Source organism: Gallinula chloropus, assembly GCF_964237585.1.
Source record: "Gallinula chloropus genome assembly, chromosome: 16".
NCBI lineage: Eukaryota > Metazoa > Chordata > Aves > Gruiformes > Rallidae > Gallinula > Gallinula chloropus.
Genome location: NC_140101.1, coordinates 11019350 through 11040069, shown reverse-complemented (window position 1 = coordinate 11040069; position 20720 = coordinate 11019350). Strand labels below are relative to the sequence as shown.

The window sequence follows — 20720 nt, the reverse complement described above, 5'->3', positions numbered from 1 at the left end:
ATTACCTTCTCCTTCCCTTTCTAGTGGGTGTAAATCACCTCCTCAGCTGCCCCTCTCCCTGCTTTAACCCCAGCTCTGCTGCTCCTGAAAGCCACACGAATTGCTTTGATCCTGGAAACCTCAGCAAGAAATACTTTTATTTTATTTTTATTTTCCTTTTCAGTACAAATACTTTTTTCAGCTTTTAAAAATCTGAACAAATGTAAAAGGTTTTAAAAACAACAAAACATAGCCTGTGACCAGGGTCAGTTATCAACTGCCTCAAAAAGCTGCCTCTGCAAGAACAACCACCCTGGCATCCTCTCCTTCCCTCTCTGCAAGCAAAAAACATTGTTTAAAATGCCCTGTTTTGTACAAAGTTCCTTTCACTTTTTAAACACGAATAGCTGAGAACTGAGATACAAACTGTCCGTAGCTTCAAGTGACGAGTCAGGAATAGCACCATTTTCTGGAAGGACAGACTTCTTCCTTGTCCTAGTTTTACTGTGGCCAGTCCTGGCTCCCTCTGTGCCAGAGGAAGCCGTCGCTGCTCGGCTGTGCTCTACCCCAGCCCTGGCCTGGGAAGGGTGAGCCTGGCCCTTGGCTTAGTTTTCTCTTTGGTTGCTGCAGCCCTTTTTCTCCCTGTTGTGTGAGGATGTGGAGGGGGCTTGGGCAGGGTGTTCCTGTGAGATGAGGGCTCCCCTGGCCCATGGCAAAGTGCTGAGGGCTGGCTTGAGCCTCCTTCAGTGAGCCAGGGGGAAAGATCTGGTTTGTTGTCAAAGAGCAGGTTTTGCAGGATGCTCAAAGGCAGCTGGAGGTTGTTCCTCTGCTGGAGAAGTGTCTGGCAGCTGCAGTGTAGCTCCAAATCAGCCAAAGCTCAGGGCAGCGAGAGTGCATCGTGGTGCTGTGAGCACCCAGAAGTCCACAAGCCAGCGGGGCTGGGTCCTGTCTCCCTGCTCCTGCAGCTGATGCCCCACGCTCTTCTGGTAGGGGAAAAGAGCTTTTACTGCATTAGGGTAACCCAATGCAGCCAACTGGACTCGATGATCCCTGTGGTCCTCCCTAGCCTGGAAGCTTCTGTTTCAGGGAGCTCATCCAGCTTTTATGGGTGGGGATGGAGGAGAAAAGGCACCCAGATGCATCTCTGCTGGGAGCTGGTGCTGCTTCGTGCTAGGCAGAGCACAGAGCTGCTCCTCTGCGAGGCTGAGGGGAACAGGGGGGGCAAATCGTGGCACAGAAGAACAGGGATGACCTGGTGAGGGTGATGGGCATGAGGTGGGGGCTGAAGGCTAGCTGGTGTGGAAGGGTCCATGAGCTGCAATGCTGAGCTGGCAGAAAAACCTGTTCCTCTGCAATAAAGTGCCGGAGCAGTTAAAAGGGAGGATTTTTGATCTCCTCTTCATCCTTCTTGTTAGTGAAGCCCTTGCTGGCAGCCCAGCAGCGGACACCCATGTTGGGCTCCCTGGGAGAGGCAGGTTTTTGTGTGGGCATGAGCCACACTGTCCAGGCACCTGCTCTGCAGGGTAGGGCTGAAGTTGCTGAGCACCATGTACAACCTTCTCCAGCCTGGGTATTTGAGGGCAACTACATTCAAGTTGGGTAAGTGATGTTTTCATTCCAGGCTGAGCCGCAGCAAGGTCTCGTGAGATCTTCTTAAGGGTCCCTGCCTCCTCCTCCCCGATGCACCAGTGGGTGTGGGTCCTTGGGGCTGTTGGCATCCCAGCAGGCTGAAGAACATGAGGAAGATGCAGGCTCCTGCTCCTGCACTGCCAGACAGGGAAGGCTTCATGCTCCCACCCTGGAGTGGCTGTAGCTCTCATGCCCCAGGATGAGACGAGGGAAACCACATTCACAGTTTAAGCAATAAAACAGGTGAGAACTCAAGCTGGAGGACAGGACTGCTCCATGCCCATCTTGCCCTCTGCAGAGCCCTACAGACACACATCTCTTTGGGGAAGACACAAGCTTTCCGTAGCCCTTTGTCCCAGGTGTGACCAGAAAGCACCGTGACAGGGAGGGTTTGCAAGGCACAGCATCCCCAGAGACCTCAGGGCTCTCCCCAAAATGCTGCTGCGGTGGTTTTGAGCTGCTCAGGGTGCTGCAAGGGAGGTGGGGGCAGAAGGGGAAGCTCTGCCATCAGTTGAGCACCATGACAGGGGATTCTTCAGAAACACACACGCCAGTGCTGCGTTTTCCTAATGCACATCCCCCCTGTGCTCTGTAAGGCACACGCGTTCACATGGAGCGAGCAGTATAAATGGATTTACCAGACACGAGGAGGGCTGCCGTCTCGGGGAGGGGAAGGCAGGTCCCAGAGGGGCTGAATACGTGTGTTCTTTGAAATCCACAGTTCCTGTGGCAAGTTTTGCTCCCTGTAAGGAGCCCTGGCTCTTCTCAGACCCTGGATTAAGATGCAGGTGGTCTTTAGGTCAGAGAAACTCTATTCCTCAACTGACAACTACAGGGTTTTCATACTTCAAGAAATGATAAATCCACACAAATTAAAAACAAACAAAAAAACCCCAACCCCCCCCCAAACATTCCCGCCTCCAGCTTCCTCCTGAATTGTCCTTCTGGGGTCATCAGCCCAGGAGCCAAAGCAACGCCCCCGGCCAGGAGGCTGGGACACCAGACAGCTGTGAGCATCGGGAGGCGAGTACCCGAGTGGCAGAGTTCCTGAAGCAGGGCTGGCAAGATTTCTATTTGTTTTTTCTTCTTTTTCTTTTTTTCTTTTTTTTTTTTAAAAAAAGGGGGTTGTAGCAGCTTTTAATTTATCTTTTCATTAAAAATATCATCCCAAGAATTGCTATCACATTGGAGCGAGTCCGTGTGGTATAAGTTAACCCCGCCCTGCGCGGGGAGAAGGAAGAAGCACATGGCAGCACGACTAATGCTGCTTCCCCTCCGCCTGCTCTTCCAGGTGGCTGACCTGCTCAGCCAGCTCGGAGACCTTGGCTTGGCAGTCGAGCAGGTTGTCCTTCAGTCCCGTTATTTCCTGAGAGTGGACAGCCAGGGTGCCATTCATGTGGTCCATGTAGTCCCACAGACTGCCCGTGTGTTTCTCCAGTTCGTCCCTGATGCCGTCCAGGCTCCCCGTGACGGCACCCAGCCTGCCACAGACTCTCTCCACCCGGGCCACCCGGTCATCAAAGTGAGCGATCTCCTGTTGCAGGTCATGGGCCACGTTCTTGCAGGAGCTCAGGTCACTGATGATCCTGGCTTTGAGTCGCTCCAAATCACCTTTGAGGTTCAGGACACGCCGGTTGCTGAAGAAGAGCTGGGAGCCTTGGTCATTGACTTTTTCCTGGATGGAGTGGACCTCATCCTCGATCTTCCGCTCGTGCTCATCCAGCGAGGAGTTGACGTGTGTCACGGTGTCTGAGTACTGGGAGACAGAGTCCTTGAGCCCTGTCAGAGACTTGCTCACGGTGTTCAGGTTGATTTTTAGCAAGGTGATCTCCCCTTGCAGAGCCCCTGATGCTTCCTCCTCAATCCGCCGCTGGATCTCCAGGATGGTGGCATTTAGCTTCCGCAGGAGGTCATAATTGCTGTCCATCCGGAGGAGCAGGTCCTGGTTCTTGCTCTGGCAGTCTTCAATCTCTGTCCGGAAGGTCTCCACATCTCTGGAGGCAGAAGTGCAGCCCAGGGAACAAGTGCTCTCCAGAGTGATGAGGCGATTCTGCAACGCTTCCAGAGTCTCGTCTGTGCGTTTCCTCATGCTGGCGAGCTCCCCCTCCAGCACAGGCACCACCGCTCCATCCATCCCCATGGGAGAACTCACATTGTTCAGCTCCCCCACAATGGTCATGAACCTGTCCTCCAAGGTCTGCATTTTGTCTTCAAAGGCAGTCCTCATGCCATCCACCTCTGCCACCACAGCACCTCTCATGCTGTCCTCCATACCTGAGCAGCAGCTCCCCGTTTCATTCTCTGAAGCATTCAGTCTGGCCTCCAGGTCTTCAAAGCGCCCTTCAAACAGGTTCCCTAGGGTCACAGTGGAGATTTCTCCATCCAGACGTGAATGCAAGTTCTTCTGGGACTCAGAGATGCTGTGAAGACCTTTCTCAAGGATGTTCATGCGATCGGTGAGGTAGTCCAGGTTGCTACAGCAGCTTTCCACCACCGTTAGCCCTTGGATTTGGGTCTCCAGCTGGGAGATCTCTTTCTTGATCTCCAGCTCCTTCCCATCCAACGTCTGCTGCAGCCGAAGGTTGGCGGCTTTTTCCTCCTCGCACTGCTGCTGCACCTCTTGAATCCGGAAATCGCAGGTGGTCTGGATCCTCCCCAGCTTCTTCTCGAAGCCGTCGAGCAGCTCTCCGCGCAGGTTGCTCAGCCGCGTGTCCACGTACTCCTCCAGCAGGTCGATAGAGGTGAGGGGCGAGGGCCGGGCTGACTCCAGAAGGTGCTTGATCTGCCCGTCGTGGTCCAGGACCATCCCACGAACCTCGTGCAGCAGATCCGCCTTGGTCTTCAGCACGTCGCTCACCTCCGTCACTTTGGTCAGGATCTCCCCCATGGGAGGGTAGGTGGCAATGTCAGCTTTATCTGCCACATCCACCAGCCCATCAGGAATGATGCCGAAGCCCACGGTGGAGTCAGGCGTGCCCGGGCTGTTCATCAGGGAGCCAATCATCTTGGTGGTGTCCTCCTGGATGGCCAGCCGCAGGCGGTCCCCCAGGCCGCTCACCATGGTGTGCAGGCTGTCGTAGGACTGGGAAAGGCGCCTCACCTCCTCCTCCAGCCGATCCAGGCGGTCCCCGAAGAGGCCAGGCAGCTTCCTGCCTGCACAGGGAAAGAAAGAGAGAGGGGACAGTCAGAGCTGGTCCTCCTTTAGCGCTCTTCCTTGGACATCTCTGGATCTGAGCCCCTTCCATACTAACACTGGCCCCGGCTTCCTTCTCCTTTCAGCCAAATATCAGCCCACCCATCCTCCACTCCCCTAACATGGTAACCCTGGGGACATGAAGCAGGAGCAAGATCTCACCATACTGATTCTTCTTTGGTCCTGAAAACAGGTCAGGGTGGCTTTTTGGATGGGGAGGAAGCCTGGGGATCGGAAACATCTTTTGCCCGGGAGGCATTTTAGGGTTGGGGTGTTGGGGCAGGAGGCCGGGTTGGTCAGTCGGGCTGTCGTGGCACCCTTCTCCCATGAAGCCCGGGCAGCACCTCCAGGCCAGCTCGGTCACTGTCTTGTAGCCAATCTTGTATCTGGGTCTGAAGAAGGTGCGGTACCTTTCCAGGAAAAGGGAGGAAGAGAGAAGGTGGTTTAGAGAAGCAACCTCAGCATAACCAACAGAGAAGAGCAGGGCCATGGGTCCTGTTGGGTGTGGCAAAGCTGGCTGAGACCCACGTGCTGCCCCTGCAGACCATGGCCCACCTCCCCCAAGAGCTCCTGCTGCACCAGCAGCAGCATCTATCCATGGACACAGCTCAGTAACCAGCACTCCAAACACACGTGCCAGCCCTCCCTGGGACTGGACCATGAGGTAAGGGTGTGACAGCACACAGTGAGAGTAGAGTTCTCCCCAGCAGGCTGGTGGCAGAGCTGGACAACCTGAGAACAGCTCAAGGACGAGGAGGGGGCTGTCTGAGCCAAGCCATTACTCATGTATTTGTGGTTTCTGGAGAGGGATTTTGTTTGTTGGAATAGGGGAGCGTGATAATGAAATGATGGAAGTGATTCCAAACTCCCTGCAAGCTCAGGTCACTTCCAAGAGGGGTCTGGACTGTTCATGGGTGAGATTTACACTTTGATTTGGCCTGGAGACTTTCCCAGTGTGGTAAAAAAAATTCCTCTTCTCAACTCTGCTCCTGTCCTGACACAGGAGGGTGGAAATACCTTTGGAAACGTATTTTCTCCATGTGAGGAGGGCATCAGTTTGGTGGGAAGCCTGTGAGGTTTGGGTTGGCCAGGAAGGTGAGAGCTTTGGCAGTGAGGCAGCAGAGCCCTGGTGAGGTTTACTGGGGTGATGCCATGGGCTGTGAACAGAGGTATGGCTCTTTACACCCCCTCCAGGTGGGATGCCCTGGGAGGTTATTCTACCATCAGTTTGGACATTATAATATAAATTCTCCCCCCCCCCAGTTCAAGGGTTTGAGCCCCAACTCCTTGCCTGTTGGGACACTGACACCTTCCCTATCTGCTCGAGGTGGGGTCCCACCAGCCCATGGGGGAGGACTTGGCAGCTCCCAGCTCTTCTGTGGCTCTTCCCTGAGAGGTGACAGGGATGGCACAGGACGCTGCCAGCACCCTTGGTCTCCCTGCCAGCTGAGCCGAGCTGCACAGGGCTGAAGCAGCGTGTTTCTCGCCACCTCTTCTCAGAGATGCCAGATGCTTTGAACCTGCCTTCTAGAAATTTCCAATCTGAGTTTACCAGAGCCTGAAAATCCTGAAGGTTGCTGTTCTGCAATGACACACACACTCAGACCCTTGTTGTTCTCCAGCACAGTCGGCAGAAGGTCTCTGAGGAGGCAGCACTGCACAGAGGGGCTGTGTAAGGCACTCGCACTTATCCAGTCACTCAGGACAGCACAAGGAGCAGAGTCCTGTCCTCCCTGTCCCTGCCAGGTCCTCAGGGCCCCAGGCTGCATCTCCCCAGGCAATGCCACTTCCACCTCTGTAGGTACCATGAGGCAAAAGCTCTTGGAATCACTTCAGAGCTTCTCTACATCAACCATTTCCCAGAGGCACAGGACAGCTTCAAAACAAGCTCTTCTTTTGTCACTCCTCCTCACAGACCCTGCAAAGTCTCCACGGTCTGTCCTTCTTCACATATAGGCACCTGCCCAGAGGTACAATGGCAGGAGACTGTTGTGCTCGGCCACTGTCAGGGGGTGAAGCGAGGATGGGGATGGCATCCAGAAGACAAGGCACCTTCTCCGAGTCACACCATCCTCTGCAGAGGAGCCCAGAGCCCTTCAGCACCTCCAAACACTTCTTCCCCTGCGCTGGACTGCAGCTGAGGGAAGTATTTATTGCAGCTGCACAAGCATCAGCCGATGGCCCCAGTGCGTGGGGCAAAACATTCCCCTCTCACACATGGATGCAGCACCCGAGACTGTGCAGAGTCCAGCAGCAGGTCTGTCTGCTTCCAAAAACTACCCTGGCTTTGCTTGAAGGGCTGGAGGGGCCAAGCAGTGGGCACAGTAGAGATGGGAGAGGCCTCGGGGACCTGCTCCACGGTACCAGCATCTGCAGGATGTTCTGAAGTCCACAGATGCTGCTAAAGCACTTGTGATGGGAGCAAGGAAAGTGCAAGTCAGTGTGCAGGTCTGACTCTGCCCTCTCTGCCAGCAGAGCCCGCAGCACAGCCACACACCATGTGCCAGTGCTGCAGGAGGGTGCTGGGCTCCCATGAAAGCCCCTCTCAGCCCAGATTTCCTCAGCACCCGTCTCTGCTGCACCCGCTGGGCCTGGGGAGGATGCAGGAGTACAGCATTTCAGCACAGAGCAGCATCCGAAGGGCTGCAGAGCGTGGCAAAGCACAAAGCCCCAGTGTCCACCCTGCCCCAGCTCCAGCTCTGGCTGTGGCACACCAGGGTGTTTCCCTCCAGCACTGGCAGAGAGTTTTGCAAATATTTTCCTGGGGCAGGAAGGCTTCAGCCACCCCCCAGCTACAGACTCCTCTCCCTCTTCCTCCTCCTCTCCCTCAGGCTCTCACTGAACTGCCATCCTTCTGCCAAACTGCAGGTCTTTAACAAAACACTTCCCTGCGTGCATGCATTCTTCCCCCCCTTCCCTGATTTATTTCTGATGAGGGGCAGAGCTCCCTCTTCCTCTTGACAGATCCCACCTTGCCTCCTCCTGGCACTGCTGCCCTGCCACCAACTGCCACGTCCAGGGAAAACCCTTCAGCCCCCCGTGCTGCCCTCTGCAACCCAGGGACTGATGGTTGGAAGGGTGGCACAGGAGCCCCAGGAGAGCTGTGGCCTGGAGCTGGGAGGGGAAGGGAACCATGCCTGGCGTCCCCTGTACTCACAGCACTTTCCCTGGGCACTTGGGTCCCCAGCTGCACTTGTGGTACTCGGCTTTGACGTAGCTCTCAGCCCCGTCCTGCAGCGTGCACGTCACGTTGCGCTGCACCACGTAGGCACAGTAGCTCCTAGGGGGAAGCACAGCAAGAGACCATCACCCTCTGCCCCACAGATAGCAGTGCCCCAGCTATTCAACCCACCCCTAAGCAGGTCTCCCTGCCCCACCAGAGAGATCTTGGGGGGGGCCCAACAGCTGGAAGGACCCCTCAGCATTGCCCACCCCACCCACTGGGGACAGGGACAGCAGTGGGACCTGGGGCAGTGCAGGGAGTGCAAAGCCCCCAGTGCCAACCCTTTTCCTCACTCTGGGTGGGTCCAGGTATCTCTCTCTGGGTTAAGGGGTGCAGCTAAACTGCACACCCTCAACACAGCTCTGCCCACCTCAGCCGTGCCAGGCTGTCTGCTCAGCATCGGGCAGTGCCCGGCCCCCTGGGTCACCATGAGCCAGTGGCTGCCCCATCCTCCCCCAGCTGTGGTCAGGTAAGCCCTGCCCAAGGAACCAGTCTTGGTGCTGGGAACAGGCTGCACACCCTTGTCTTCTGGTTCTTCACCAGCCCCCTCAGCAGATCCATGGTGCTGCAGGAGGCTGGGCTGGGTGCTGAGCGTGGCTGCTGCTGTCACAGTCGCATCACCACTGGCACTGGGGTCACCTGGAGTGACCCTGGAGCTTGGCACAGGGTGGCCAAGGTGGTGAGAGGGGCTGGGGCACAAGCAGAAGCCCACCAGCAATGGCAGTTATGGGAACAGCGTGTCAGAAGTAGCTCCAGCAGCAGCTGGCAGGGGTGGTCCATCCTCCTGCAGCTCCTGGAGTGCTGCCAATGCTGCGGCCATCCCAAAAGCCTTTGGAGTTTGCTGTGGGTACTGTCACTCCTAGCAAGGGATGATGCTACAGTCAGCAGAGGGAGAGTAGATGCAGGCTGGCTGCTCTTAAGGTCTGCAGCATCACAGCTCCATCATGGAGACAGGGACAGGATAGGGGTCCTGGGACAGACAGGGGCTGAAACCTCTTCAGATCCCTTGGACAGGCAGCGCAAGGAGTGAAGCCTCTTGCATCACACCTGGTCCCAGGTGCCTCAGGGTACCAGCCAGCCCCAGGCAGACCCTCTCCAAAGCTGAGTGGCAAACCCCAGTGCTGAGGACAAGGTGGCCAGGAGGAAGGCTGTGTGGGAAGGATGCAGGAGCACTGCTTGGACAGATGGAGGCCAAGACTGTTCCAGCTGAATGCAGAGCTGCTGGTAGGAGCAGATGGACTTGGTCCACAGCAGCAGAGACAGGAGGGACGTGCAGTGAGGCAGGGATTAAGGACACAGGGATGTGGCAGATGGCAGAGTGGGAGGAGAAGAGGGCACAGGCTCACAGCATGGAGCAGAAGCAGAGATGGAGGGTCAGCGGGATGGAGCAGATGGGCCAGCACAAGCTGCAGGTGCCAGGAGGTGTTCAGTGAGGCGGGAGAACCCAGCTCTCCCCCTGCGAGCTGGGGTCGCTGCAGCTGAGAATCAGTCGTGGCCTGTGGAGAGCAGCCTCGGGGCTGAGCAGAGAACCAAGCTGCAGCACCTCAGCCCAGCTCCCACGGGTTTGGCATGATGATGGACCGGATGGCATCAAGGTGGAGGTGAGGGAAGGGACTGGGACAGTCACAACAGGGCAGGACAGTTTGGGGAGGACTGCGGAGTCCCCTGTTTGAGGGGGTGACATTGTGCATGTGTGTGTGTGTGCTCCTCCCACCCCTAAATCTCCCACCATCACCCCCTGGTGACAGCACAATGGGGCTCTGGATCACCCTGAATGGGGAAAGATGAGTGAAGCCTCCAAGCACGTGAAGGCAAAGAGACAAAGTACACCCACCCACACCCCCCATGCCAAAGCCTACAACGAGCCCCCAGTGCCCCCACTCAGAGGCCTGGTGCAAGATCCTCCACCTCCAACAGCCCACATGTTGGCAGGAGCTTCCTTGGTGAAGCAGTAAGGTATGAGCAGCTCAGCCCCCTCCAATACCCTGGCCTTCTCTGCTCTCTTCCAGCAGGGACCCCTGACACCCCCAGTGCATCCCCTTCCTTCCCTTGGGTGCAGCATCAGCATCGCTACCCCAGCCCCTTCCCAAGGGCTCTTTTTGCTCCCCTGGGATGGGCACCACAACTCCAGGCAGCAACTGGCACTTCCAGCCTGCCCAGACACAAGTGGCTCTGCCCCAGCAAGAAGCTGCCAGGTTCAGAGCAGTGCAGGGATCCAGGCTGCTCCCTGATCCTCCAAAAGGGAGACATTGATCTGTGCACAGGGCCATGGGAGAGCAAAGCCCAGTCGCTTTTAGCTGGAGGGAAGGGAGATCACATGTGCCTGTGGAAATTCAGAATCACTACCCATAAATCCAGATCCACTTACAAACACGCTGCTAATCCCTCTGTAAGCAAGCTAATAGCCAATGCAGGCAGATCTGCTAGCCACGACTAATAAACACTACCTACGTGTGACTGCTGGGGTTAAGGCAGTTCTGGCTCACTTTCCTTCCCAGAAAGCCCTTTCCTTCTCACCTGCCCGTGGCAAGCAGTTTTATAGCTCCAGCCTGATGGTTTAAGAGTGAGCAGCTGGAAAATGTTACAGGCTTTGGAAAGCTCTCACTGGCACTGCCAGTATTGTTCATCTCGAACGTTACTCTATTCATTCCTGCTTCTTCCTAACACCACATCCTCCCTTTTCCAAAGAAGCCCTACAGAAACCCTTCTAGCAAACAAGCAGAGAGGAGAAGGAGCACCCCCCCCTCCCCCTCCCCGCGCCATGTAACAGCCTTTGTGGAACCGAATGGAAAAAGTCTATAGCTGAGTGTAAAGCCCACATTCCTCTTCTGCCTGAGCTTTCCAGGTTACTTGAAAACATATTTAAACTCCAGTAAGTACGTGCTTTACAAGCAAACGGGCAAACTCCCTCCGAACCAGTCTGCGTTTTCATGTGTAGATCTCTGCACCGCTATCCCCCTCCCGCCCATCACAGCCCCGCACCCGTGTCACGCAGAACAGGTACATGCACACACACGGGCATCCCCAATCCACATCCCCCCCGCCCCCCGCACGGGACCGCAGCACACACGTGTCCCCCCGGCACGTAACCCGCTCCCCCCTGGAAACACCCCCCCCCCGCTCTGAGCAGACACGCAGCCTCGGTCTGCGCAGAGGGGGTGCACCGGGACACCCCAGCTCTGCCGTGCACACCAGTCCCCATCCAGCACCCAGCAGCTTGTGCGGGGCAAGCGATGCCCGTGGCTGTGCACGGGGACCGCTGCCCAGCAAGGGATGCCCGCAACCGAGCCCGAGGGGACCCATGACCGGTACCGGGGCATGAGTACCCACCGAGGGGTGCCCGCGGCAGCCGGTCCCCCCGAGGATGCTGCTTGCCGAGCCCAGACGCGTGGCCGGTACCCGGTGCTCGCGGTCTGTCCCCGGTAAGGGATACCCCGGGCTGGGAAAGCCCCGCCGTGCTGCCAGTACCCGGGGAGGTGCGGGGGGGGAGCCGACGCCTGGGGACGGCGGCGTCTCCCGATGCCCTCCGGATCGGTTTGCGCGGCCGCGGACGGAGGCGCGCAAAGAGTCGCTTACTTGTGCTTGCCCACGGGCTTGCCGGGGCCGAGCTGCGGGCTGGAGCCGGCCGTGTAGAGGCTGTACCTGCCACCGTAGGGCAGGGGGGCGGCGGGGGGGTAGAAGGAGCCCTTAGCGTCGGCGAGGGCCAGCAGCGTCCCCAGGGAAAGGCAGGCGAGCAGAGCTCCGCGGCGGCGCAGCGCCCGCGCCCGCCGCATGGTCCCGGGCCCGGCGGTGGCGGAGCGGGACGGGGCGGCCGCGGGCTCGGCAGGGACGGCGCTGCGGAGGGGACCGGAGCGCCGCCCGCTGCGCCCTGCCCTGCCCTGCCCTGCCCTGCCCTGCCCTGCCCGGCGGCACACGCCGCTCCGCCGCCCGCCCGACCCCTTTTGTACCGCGGCGGCGGGGGCGGGCCGCGCTCCTCCTCCCGCCCTCCCACAGCCGCCGACCCCCGGCCCCGCGGGCGGGGAGACAAAGCGGCCCCCCCGTCCCCTACACACACGTCCCCCGTCCCCCCCCTCCCCGCCCCTTTCCTTCCTCCCCCCCCACCCCGCGCAGTCCCCGCGGTGCTGAAGCTCCGCACCCGGCGGAGGTCGGGAGGAGAGCGCCGACGGCCCCGGAGCGGAGCTTGCGGGGGGAGCGCAGCCCGGCCTCGGCCCCGAAGATGCCCCTACCCCACTGCCGCCTCCCCGGGCACCGGGCGGGGGCAGCAGGTGCAGCGGGGTTTGGAGCCGCGTGGTACCCGCACGGCTCCTTGGCCACCCCCGGCCCGAGAGAAGGGCTGGAGGGACCTTAACTCTGTCCCTTGGGTGTGCTGGGGTCGGGGAGAGCTTTGCTGCTGGAGATTGGCAGCTGTCAATCATTTGACTGGCACCAGCCCGATGCATGAGGCACCACCGAGGGCCCAGCGAACCCAACACCCGTTCTGCAGGAAGGTTTTGGAGCTGACATCAGCCCTCCCTCCAGTAGATTTGGGTTTCGGCTCCAGGAGAGAGGGGACAATCCCTTCCCATTCCCCGCAGACCCACGAATCTCCCATGGCCAAGTGCATCTCCTCCAAGGTGCCTTTGGAAGGCAGGTTCAGGTCTCCTACCCCTCCTGTGTGCGCAGAGGTCCCTGATAACCTGCACCCCAATGCCCCCACCCATGGGTGACCCCCAGCAGTAGGTGCTGGGCACTGAGCACCCTTACCTGACAGCACACACCAGTCACCACACCATTAACCACAGTGGTGTTAGACCCTTTGTATGAGCCATGGGGAGCCTCGGTGTTGGGTGAGGGGGAGAGGACCCCCACCCAGGGCACCGGGCAGTTTGGGAGAGGGCTAACATCCCTGGTGCTATCCAGTGGAGGTCAACCCATAGCACCACAGAGGTGAGGCCATGCTGGGGAGCAGGTGCTTTTGTCATATAAGCAGAGACTGGGCCACTCACTCCCTTGGGCATCCTACCAAGGTCACGCTGGGGATTGAACGAGGCTCCTGCCTCTCTGGGCAGGGCCCAGCCACACTCCAGCCCAGGCAGGCAGCACCACAGCGAGGTGTGCAATGCTCCTCCGATGCTCTTGGAGGAAAACAAGAAGCGGCTGAGAAAGGGTGGCTGGGTGGGATCCCAAAAGCAGGAATGAAACCTGCTGCTGGGGGAAGGAGGTATCCAAGGCTTGGGCTGTCACTGAGACAGAGATGATAAGATACAGAGACAAATGGCCTTTTTCAGTTAAAAGGAGCCTTTGGCTCGGTCTGAGGCGAGTACAGAAACATTAGCAGGAGAAGAAAAACCCACAGCAGAGCCGTGCTGGGGGGGGAGAGCTGGAGACACTGAGCGGAAAAACCAAGAGGAGGAGGAAGGCTGTGTAATGAGCCAGTGCATCCCCTCAAGCGGCTCCCTCCTCGCGGTTCAATCTGCTGCGGGGTGTTGCTACAGGCCGCCCCGTGCTTGTCAGGCTGCACCCCAGAGGTGGCTGCAGTGTGGATTGGACATGGTATATTTGGCAGCACATGAAGTGCTCCTCATCCAGCTGGTGCATCGGGTTGTTCCCCTCTGCTGGGATGCTGCAGGAGGGACGGTCTATAAGCGACTCTACAAAAACAAACAGCAGTTGACAGAGCCTGCGTGGTTTCACGCCGGATGCCAAAGCTGAGAACTAACCTTGTGCACAGCCTTAATTTCTTTCCCCCCTGTGCGCAGGGAATAGGAGCCAGATTCAATAGCAGCGTGCTGCACGTGTGTGTCTGAGGCCTCGGGAAAAAAACATCTGGTGTTGCATGGTTTCATACCAAGCCCTTGGTCCTGGGCTTGGAGCTGCTGCTGCTGTGTGGAATGGGCACGGTAAAGCAGAGTTGGGGGGGGGGCAGGGGGGGCGTGTGTTCCCACTAGCCTGTCTGTGAAAGGCAAGGGAAAGCAGTGAGAGCCCTTGCATTTGGGGAGGGGGTGGCAGGGGGTGTGCATCTGTCTGTCTGTCCCTGCCGTCCAAAACCCGCTCTTGAAACGAGGGGTCACCTTCTGCCAGATTTCATCACGAGGCGAGATCCTCAGAGAGACTGGATTTCATTCTGGTGTTCTATTGTCTAATTGTATCCTGACAAATAAAAAGGCATCTGGGTAGACAAGAGAGTGCCAAACCTGGGTCCCCACTGAGGAAATGGATTCATCATCAACTCTAGACATCAAAGAACCCACATGGGAGAGAGCTGTTATGACTGCCCCAAACCATGGGAAAAACTCTCATGTGCCTTATTAGCCGTGAGCTAATCCAACCATGAGACACAGAGTGGCAGGAAACTGGGATTCGTTAGGTTTCACTTCTCAGGGAGCAGCTCAGGTTTGACTCTTTGAGGATTGTCCGTGCTGCCACCGGTCCCCACCACACCGCGAGCTCTGGGTGGGCACAGGAGGATGCCCATGTGGAGCCTGGCATGGCATCCTCACTCTGGAGAAGTGCTCATGTGGAGAAGAAGCAGGAGAGCCCTTCCTACCAGGGCATCCTCCTGACATGGGTATGTCCCAGGGGTTAACAGAGAAGATGCCCAGCCGCACCTCCCAGTGCTGAGAAGCACCTGCTGATCACTGAGCTCTCCAGAAGAATGGAAGGGCTTTGCCACTGCACTGCTGCCAAAAAAGCTCTGCAAACCTGGAGCTTGGTTTTCAAGGGTCTCCAGCCCTTGGTGCTTCCCAGAGGAAAGCTCTGCTTTCCCTTGTGGCCTTGGCTGGAGAATCAAGGGGATCAGATCAGAGCCGCTGATCAAATCTGGATGCTGGGCAAACCTGAGACCTTACCAAGGGACGTGTCCCCCTGAGCTGCGAGGCTGTGGGAGCACCTCCAGCACCAGCTCAGCATGGAACTGGGAAGCTTGATCTCCGCCTGGACTGCCAGGAGTTATTTTGATTACCCCTCTCACCCAGCACAGCTCTGCTCCCAGCCAGTCCAGGGATGAATTTTTTCCCTGCTAAGAAGCCAGCAGAGATTTACCCAAAAAGCAGGGCCATTGGGCAGGACCTGGAGGTACCCAGACACAGGAGCTGGGCTGCAGAGAGGACAGTAAGAGGGGAGGTGCTTCAGGCTGCTCTTCTCCAGCTCTGCTTCCCAGGGAGGGCTGTGAGAGGCTAATTTCACGAGCGGATGACACCAAACAGTGACCTGTTCTGCTTCACATCCTTTTTAATTAACACCTGCATGGCCTCATCAGCTGAATAATTGCCTCCCTTCATGGGTCAACAAGCCAGCAGCCCCTGACCTCCCTTTCCCACCCAGGTAGGATGTTTGGTGCTTGCACAGAGCACAGAGGGTATGTACCACCAAAACCTCCCATATGCCAGCTCAAGCAATAGGAGAAGTGAGAGGACAGTCCAGGGGCTCTTCAACTTCATGTGCTCTTGACCAGGACAAGTCTCACCCCCCCTAATCCTGAGCTTTAAATAGGTACCATTGCTGGAAAGGCACCCGCCCGTGCTGGGCAGGGTGGGGTGTGCCATGGGATAGGAGCAGACTGCAGGAAGGGAAATTTAAGTTGGATGTTAATAATAACTGAAAAGAAAAAAAGACCAAACTGTGGTAGTAAAATGAATATAGCCCTGGAGGAGACTGGATTGAGCCGTCAGGACCGATTTGAGGTAGGGAAATGGATTGGAAATCTTCCCAAGATCTCTCCCAGCCTGAGTTTTTCCAAGTACAAATTCATTTCCCAAAGTGGCAAGGCAAGAGAGCAGCTCAATTTAGAGGCAGAGTTTCTCCCTAATGATTCCCACTGGATCAAAGGCATTCCTGGAACTGGCACTCACAGAGGCCCTTTCCCTTGGCAGCAGGGCTGTGCCTGTGAGAGATGGAGAGACTTGTGGGAAGCCCAACTTTCCCAGTGCATGTCCAACAGCCCAGGCAGGGCTCACCCTGCTGCTGCAGAGCCCCTGTGAGGACACCACGGCTGTGCCACAGCTACCTGGGATGAACAGGGACACTGAACTGCCGAAACTGACAGGCAGGGTGCACATCCCACATGCAACAGGGCTGCGGCATCATCGTACCAGTTACCAGCCCAAGGAGACCGCTGTTCCCAATAGGGCCTGGAGTTTTCCAGGTGCTCCAGTTCCCAGCTAAAACAGAAGTCAAGGAAGCCCACCATGGTCATGGTTCAGCTGCAGGCCCAGAGGATCTTTCTGGCTCCTAGAACATGCTTCCCCTACATCCCATCTCCATGCTTGGTCTCAACGGGAAGGAGATGCAGGCGTGCAGGCAGGAGGCAGTCGTGGTCCAGCCAGTAGCGCCACAAACCCAGGCAATGTCACAACATCTGCCTCCTTTGGAGGTTGACAAGGTTTTGTTCTGAATCAGACCCTGGCCCCACTCCCAAGGGCTGCGATCGCAGCGCGTCATGTCCCTGTCCCCCCCCACAACCTATGGGGCAGGGGGCACCTGGGTTTGCCCAGGCTCCAGAGGAAGCTGTGGCTGGGGGGCTGAGAACAAACTCCCTTTCTTCGTGGGAAAGTGTAGTGACTTGAAGTGGTCAGACAGCCTTATCTCTGGTTTCGAAAGCCACACGCTGATCATTTGTCAAGATTAGCGCGTGCGGTAGAAGGGATGGAGCTGTTCCAAATCCATGCTCACATCTCTTCCCTGGGCTCCAGGCCATTCATAAAAATGCCAGAGCAGCAGCGGCGGCGGCAGCAGGCAGCACATACTGGGGCTGTGGTTTGGGGAGGACTAGAAGGGGTCAACCACAGGTTACACAAGCTCTGAGCGGGGAGAAGAATGCACAGGTTGGTTTATTTGTATCTCCCTTAGCATCCTGCCGCCAGGAAAAGGCTCAAAGGGGCTGGCAGGGGAGATTTGGCAAGGGCAAGGGGCGGGCAGGAGGTCCTTTGTGTGGATCAGGGGTTAATGTGCTTAAAAAAAACCCCTTTCCCCACCCATGCCAGGACCCCAGGGAGAAGAAAGCATTAACAGCCATGGCAATGGGGCAGGAGCAGTGTCCAGGGGCAGTCCTGGATGGATTCAGCAGCACATGGACATGGGATGAGGGGGATGAAAAGCAAGCAAGGGAGGAGGTGAGGCCTTCACAGTAAACCCCAGAATGTTGATGGTGGAGCACTGGGGATCTGGCTGGACCCAGGCTTTGTGCTGGGGTGGGCTGGCCCTGTAAGCCCCAGGGGGGAGCAGCCCTGATCTCGGCTGGTCCCCTATAAGCTGACCTCGTGTGCTACCAAAATAATTTAGTCATTTCCACAGTGTTGCAGCAGTTCACACTTGCACTTCAGATGGTCCTTCCCATCTCCTGCATGAATGCTCTTCTGTGGGGGCTGTCCCTGGGGCAAGAAACTCTTCCACTGGGAAAGGAAAGAAGCATGGTCCTTTGGTTTAAAGAAATGCCCCCAGTCCTGGTATGTTTGATTGCTTCTCCAGGGCTCAGCAAGGTCCTTTGTGGAGCTGTGCCTCTGGCTTTCAGGAAGGTCCGTGTCCTCCTGGGCTGTGTATCCAGTTGGGCCAACTTCTGCTTCTCCTGGGAACAGGCTGATGGCAGCAACCCAGTGATTTAGCCACAAAAGCTCTGCTTGGTGACCTCATTGCTGCACACAGTGGAAGAAAAACACTGCAAGAGCGGAAAGAAAATACCTTTCCGTTGGGATCTGGGGAATACTGAAGGACATTAGTACAAACGAACCTCTTTGCTGGTATTTTTTCTTAAAAGTCGCCCAGTTAAAGTCACAGTTGAGCTAATTGTAACCTCTGACACTCCTGAGAAGCAGAGATCGTCTGGTGTTGAAGTGTTGGGATGCTTGGGGTGGGGGGGGAGGGGGTGTCACTACCTCTGGGTACCCAGTTCCTGCAGGTGTGAAGGGAAATAACCCAGACAGGGAGTCGGGTCTGCTGAGGGGACTCTCTGCAAGCGAGACGGCCCCAGGAGCTGGCTTTGCAGACAGGTTTCCCTGCACGTGGTGGGCCTGGGTGGGCAATGGCCAAGTGCAGAGGCTGCTGCAGGGCTCTGCCAGGAAGCATCCTGAGGGTTGTCTTCTGGCTCCCCCATCTCCTGCATTTTGGGTGCAGGAGCCACATGGAGCTTTCTTGGCTGCTCCAACAGCCTGCTTGGATGAGGGCTGCCTGGATGAATGGTGGAGAGCAGCCCTATGAGCCTGGAGCAATTTATCCTACGTGCATGGCTCAGTTTTGGCCTAGATGTGGCCCTTTCTGGGATGCTGGGGCAGAAAGGAGGCTGTTTCACACCCCTTGGGGCTGCTTGCCCCAAGCCATGGGTGCTGTGGCTCCCACATGTCCCTGAGTACCCTGTGACTTCTGAATTGATCAATGTGGCAACAGCTGGGCTGGAACCTGCCAGTATCCATGTTGCTTGAGGCAAGGGGATGAGTGGGAGCTATTTTGGGGGTCCTAAGAGGTGCAATTCATGCCTCTCCATGCAACCAGCACTGCCCTGGACTCTGAGGTGACCCCAAAGGCACGTGTGTATGGTGTGTGGTGGGGAACGGCCATAAATAACATGAGCAGGGAAGAAAGTGTAACCGATACCAGCGTTGGGCTCTTTCCAGACCTGCTTGGACCTGGGACCTCGTGGCCAATATTTGGCTTTGCCGGCTTCCCTTTGCAAGCAGCTGTTGCTGCAGGGCCGGCATCTGCGCTTGGCCCTCTGCGCTGCTTCTCTCTCACTGTACAGCGACGTGGACTTGCCAAGGTCCCACTGACCCATCACAACAACACAAAAAAGGAAAAAAGAAGAAGAGAGGAGGAGAACTTGATATCTTCTGCAAGTCAAACAGCTTGGGTTCAGTCTTGGAGACCTTCCCGAACTCTCAAGGAATTTCCTGGTCTTCGGAATCTGCCAAAATCTGGGATCTGCCTCGGTCGGGCTGTGCATATTTTCAGAGCACACCCCACGGTGCTGTGTTTTGGGTTTCCACCCCGGTCTTTGCTCTATCTGAGCGGGTCAGGAAAGGAAAGCCTGCCTCTGACAGGCTGCAGGAAGGTGCAGGGGTGTATTTAACATCCTCCCGCCTCTTTCTTTCAAGATCAATGAGATTTTTGATCCCAAACCCCTGTCTTGCCAAACCCTGGGCTGTTACTGCAACCCTCATCTGGACATGGAAACTCGGGTGCAGTTGGAATACATTCGGTTCCTGGCTCACCAGCAGGGCTGGAATTGAAGGTATAACCCCAGATTGACTCATGCCCTGTTTATTTTCCAAAAAGTAATGCTTTTGCACCAGAAAGCAGCCTCTTTGCTTGTAGCTGGAGCTCTGTGTTTGTGTGTTTATTGCACATATTTCAAGAGCAAACAAGCTTCTGGGTGGGAAAAGCACAGCCCCTCCTCTCCAGCCAAACTCGAATGAAATTCCTCCAGGTCTTTTTTTTTCCCAAAATGAATGCTGGCTGGATTTCGACCAGGTTGTTTTTGACCAGCTTTAATCTGTGAAATCAACACCGAGTCAGGAAATGCTTAAATTGACTCTGAATGAGAATTTGGCCAGAACTTTCCTCCTATTTATGAGGGATAGCTGGAACCAGCAAAACCTCCTGGAAGGGACCTGTCCTGACCCCTCTGTTGATCCAGCCAGGTCTGGAGGGGCTTTATCATCCCCTAATGCTTGATTTTGTACCTCAGGAGCTCAGCAGTCCCATCGGGCTCCTCATGATGCTGGAGTCTGGGACTGTTTTTCCATTGGTTCCAACCAACTTTGGGCCAGGCTGGTGGGAGCAGTTGCCACTGGGGACGAACCCAGTTCTGTAGGCAGTGGGTCAGGACTGAACCCTTTGAATCACTCTCCCCTTCCCAGCTCTGACACGGACCAGCCCAAACATTCTGTCTCTGCCTCCCTGTTTGCTCCCGATGCCTCTGCATCAGGAGGTCTCCAACCCTGAGGTGGGGTTGAGCAGCCCCTGGTCCAGGAGACCCCATATCAGCCCCCATGACCCCCCACCCTTCACCGTTCCCCCCTTCCCCATCCAATACTTTGCAGGGGCACTGCAACTGCATCGCCCTTGAGAGGAAGGAAAAGAAAACCCAGCGTGAGCACATGTGGCGGGCAGGGGGAAATGGCTGCTGCAAAGTAAGCAGTGCCTTTAAAGAAGTGTTTGTCTGGGGTTTGTTTAGTTATCCTCTAGGTAATTTTACAGCTGAGGAGGCCGGGCCATTCAGGCAATGGCCAAAACAATATCCCCACTGTCTGAGCAGCTCTCGTGGCTCAGCAGAGCTGGGGGGGGGGGGGGGGTGCAGAGGGAGATGGGAAAGAGAAGTTTCTTTTACTGGCCGTAGCCAGAAAGCGCCATGGAGGATGTCCTGTAATTAAGACGTCGCTTCGAACGATCAAGTCACTCGGCTGTCAGGTTGAATAAACCTCCGGGCTCAGGCTGGCTGTGAGAGGGGGAGGAAGGGACATTGTTGGGAAAGGCTCAATCCCATCATTGGGATATGAACAGCAGCTCCAGGCTCAGGGTGCCCTGGGATGCTCGCTGTGGAGGAGGTTGATGGGATGAGGGCTCAGGTCCCTCATTCCTGCAGGCAGCAATATTTTGGTGCCCCGTGTGGAGTTGGAGGCAGGTCTCCCCTGCCTGCACCCCTGCCTGCACCCCTCTTCCCACCCCCCCAAGCCCCAGGAACCAGCAGCTTCACCCTGTCAGCCACAGGGATCCAAGGCTCCAAAACAC

General features: G+C 56.8%; 1 protein-coding gene across 1 annotated transcript; it reads right to left on the bottom strand.

The window, feature by feature from the left end:
* Positions 1–2866: 2866 nt before the first annotated feature.
* Positions 2867–11797, bottom strand: EMILIN3 (elastin microfibril interfacer 3; the record flags this gene model as incomplete). The annotated part of the gene is made up of 4 exons (XM_084271709.1): positions 2867–4761; positions 4964–5211; positions 7959–8081; positions 11601–11797. The coding sequence occupies 4 exons, from the start codon at positions 11795–11797 to the stop codon at positions 2867–2869; spliced, it is 2463 nt and encodes an 820-aa protein (XP_084127835.1).
* Positions 11798–20720: the final 8923 nt, after the last annotated feature.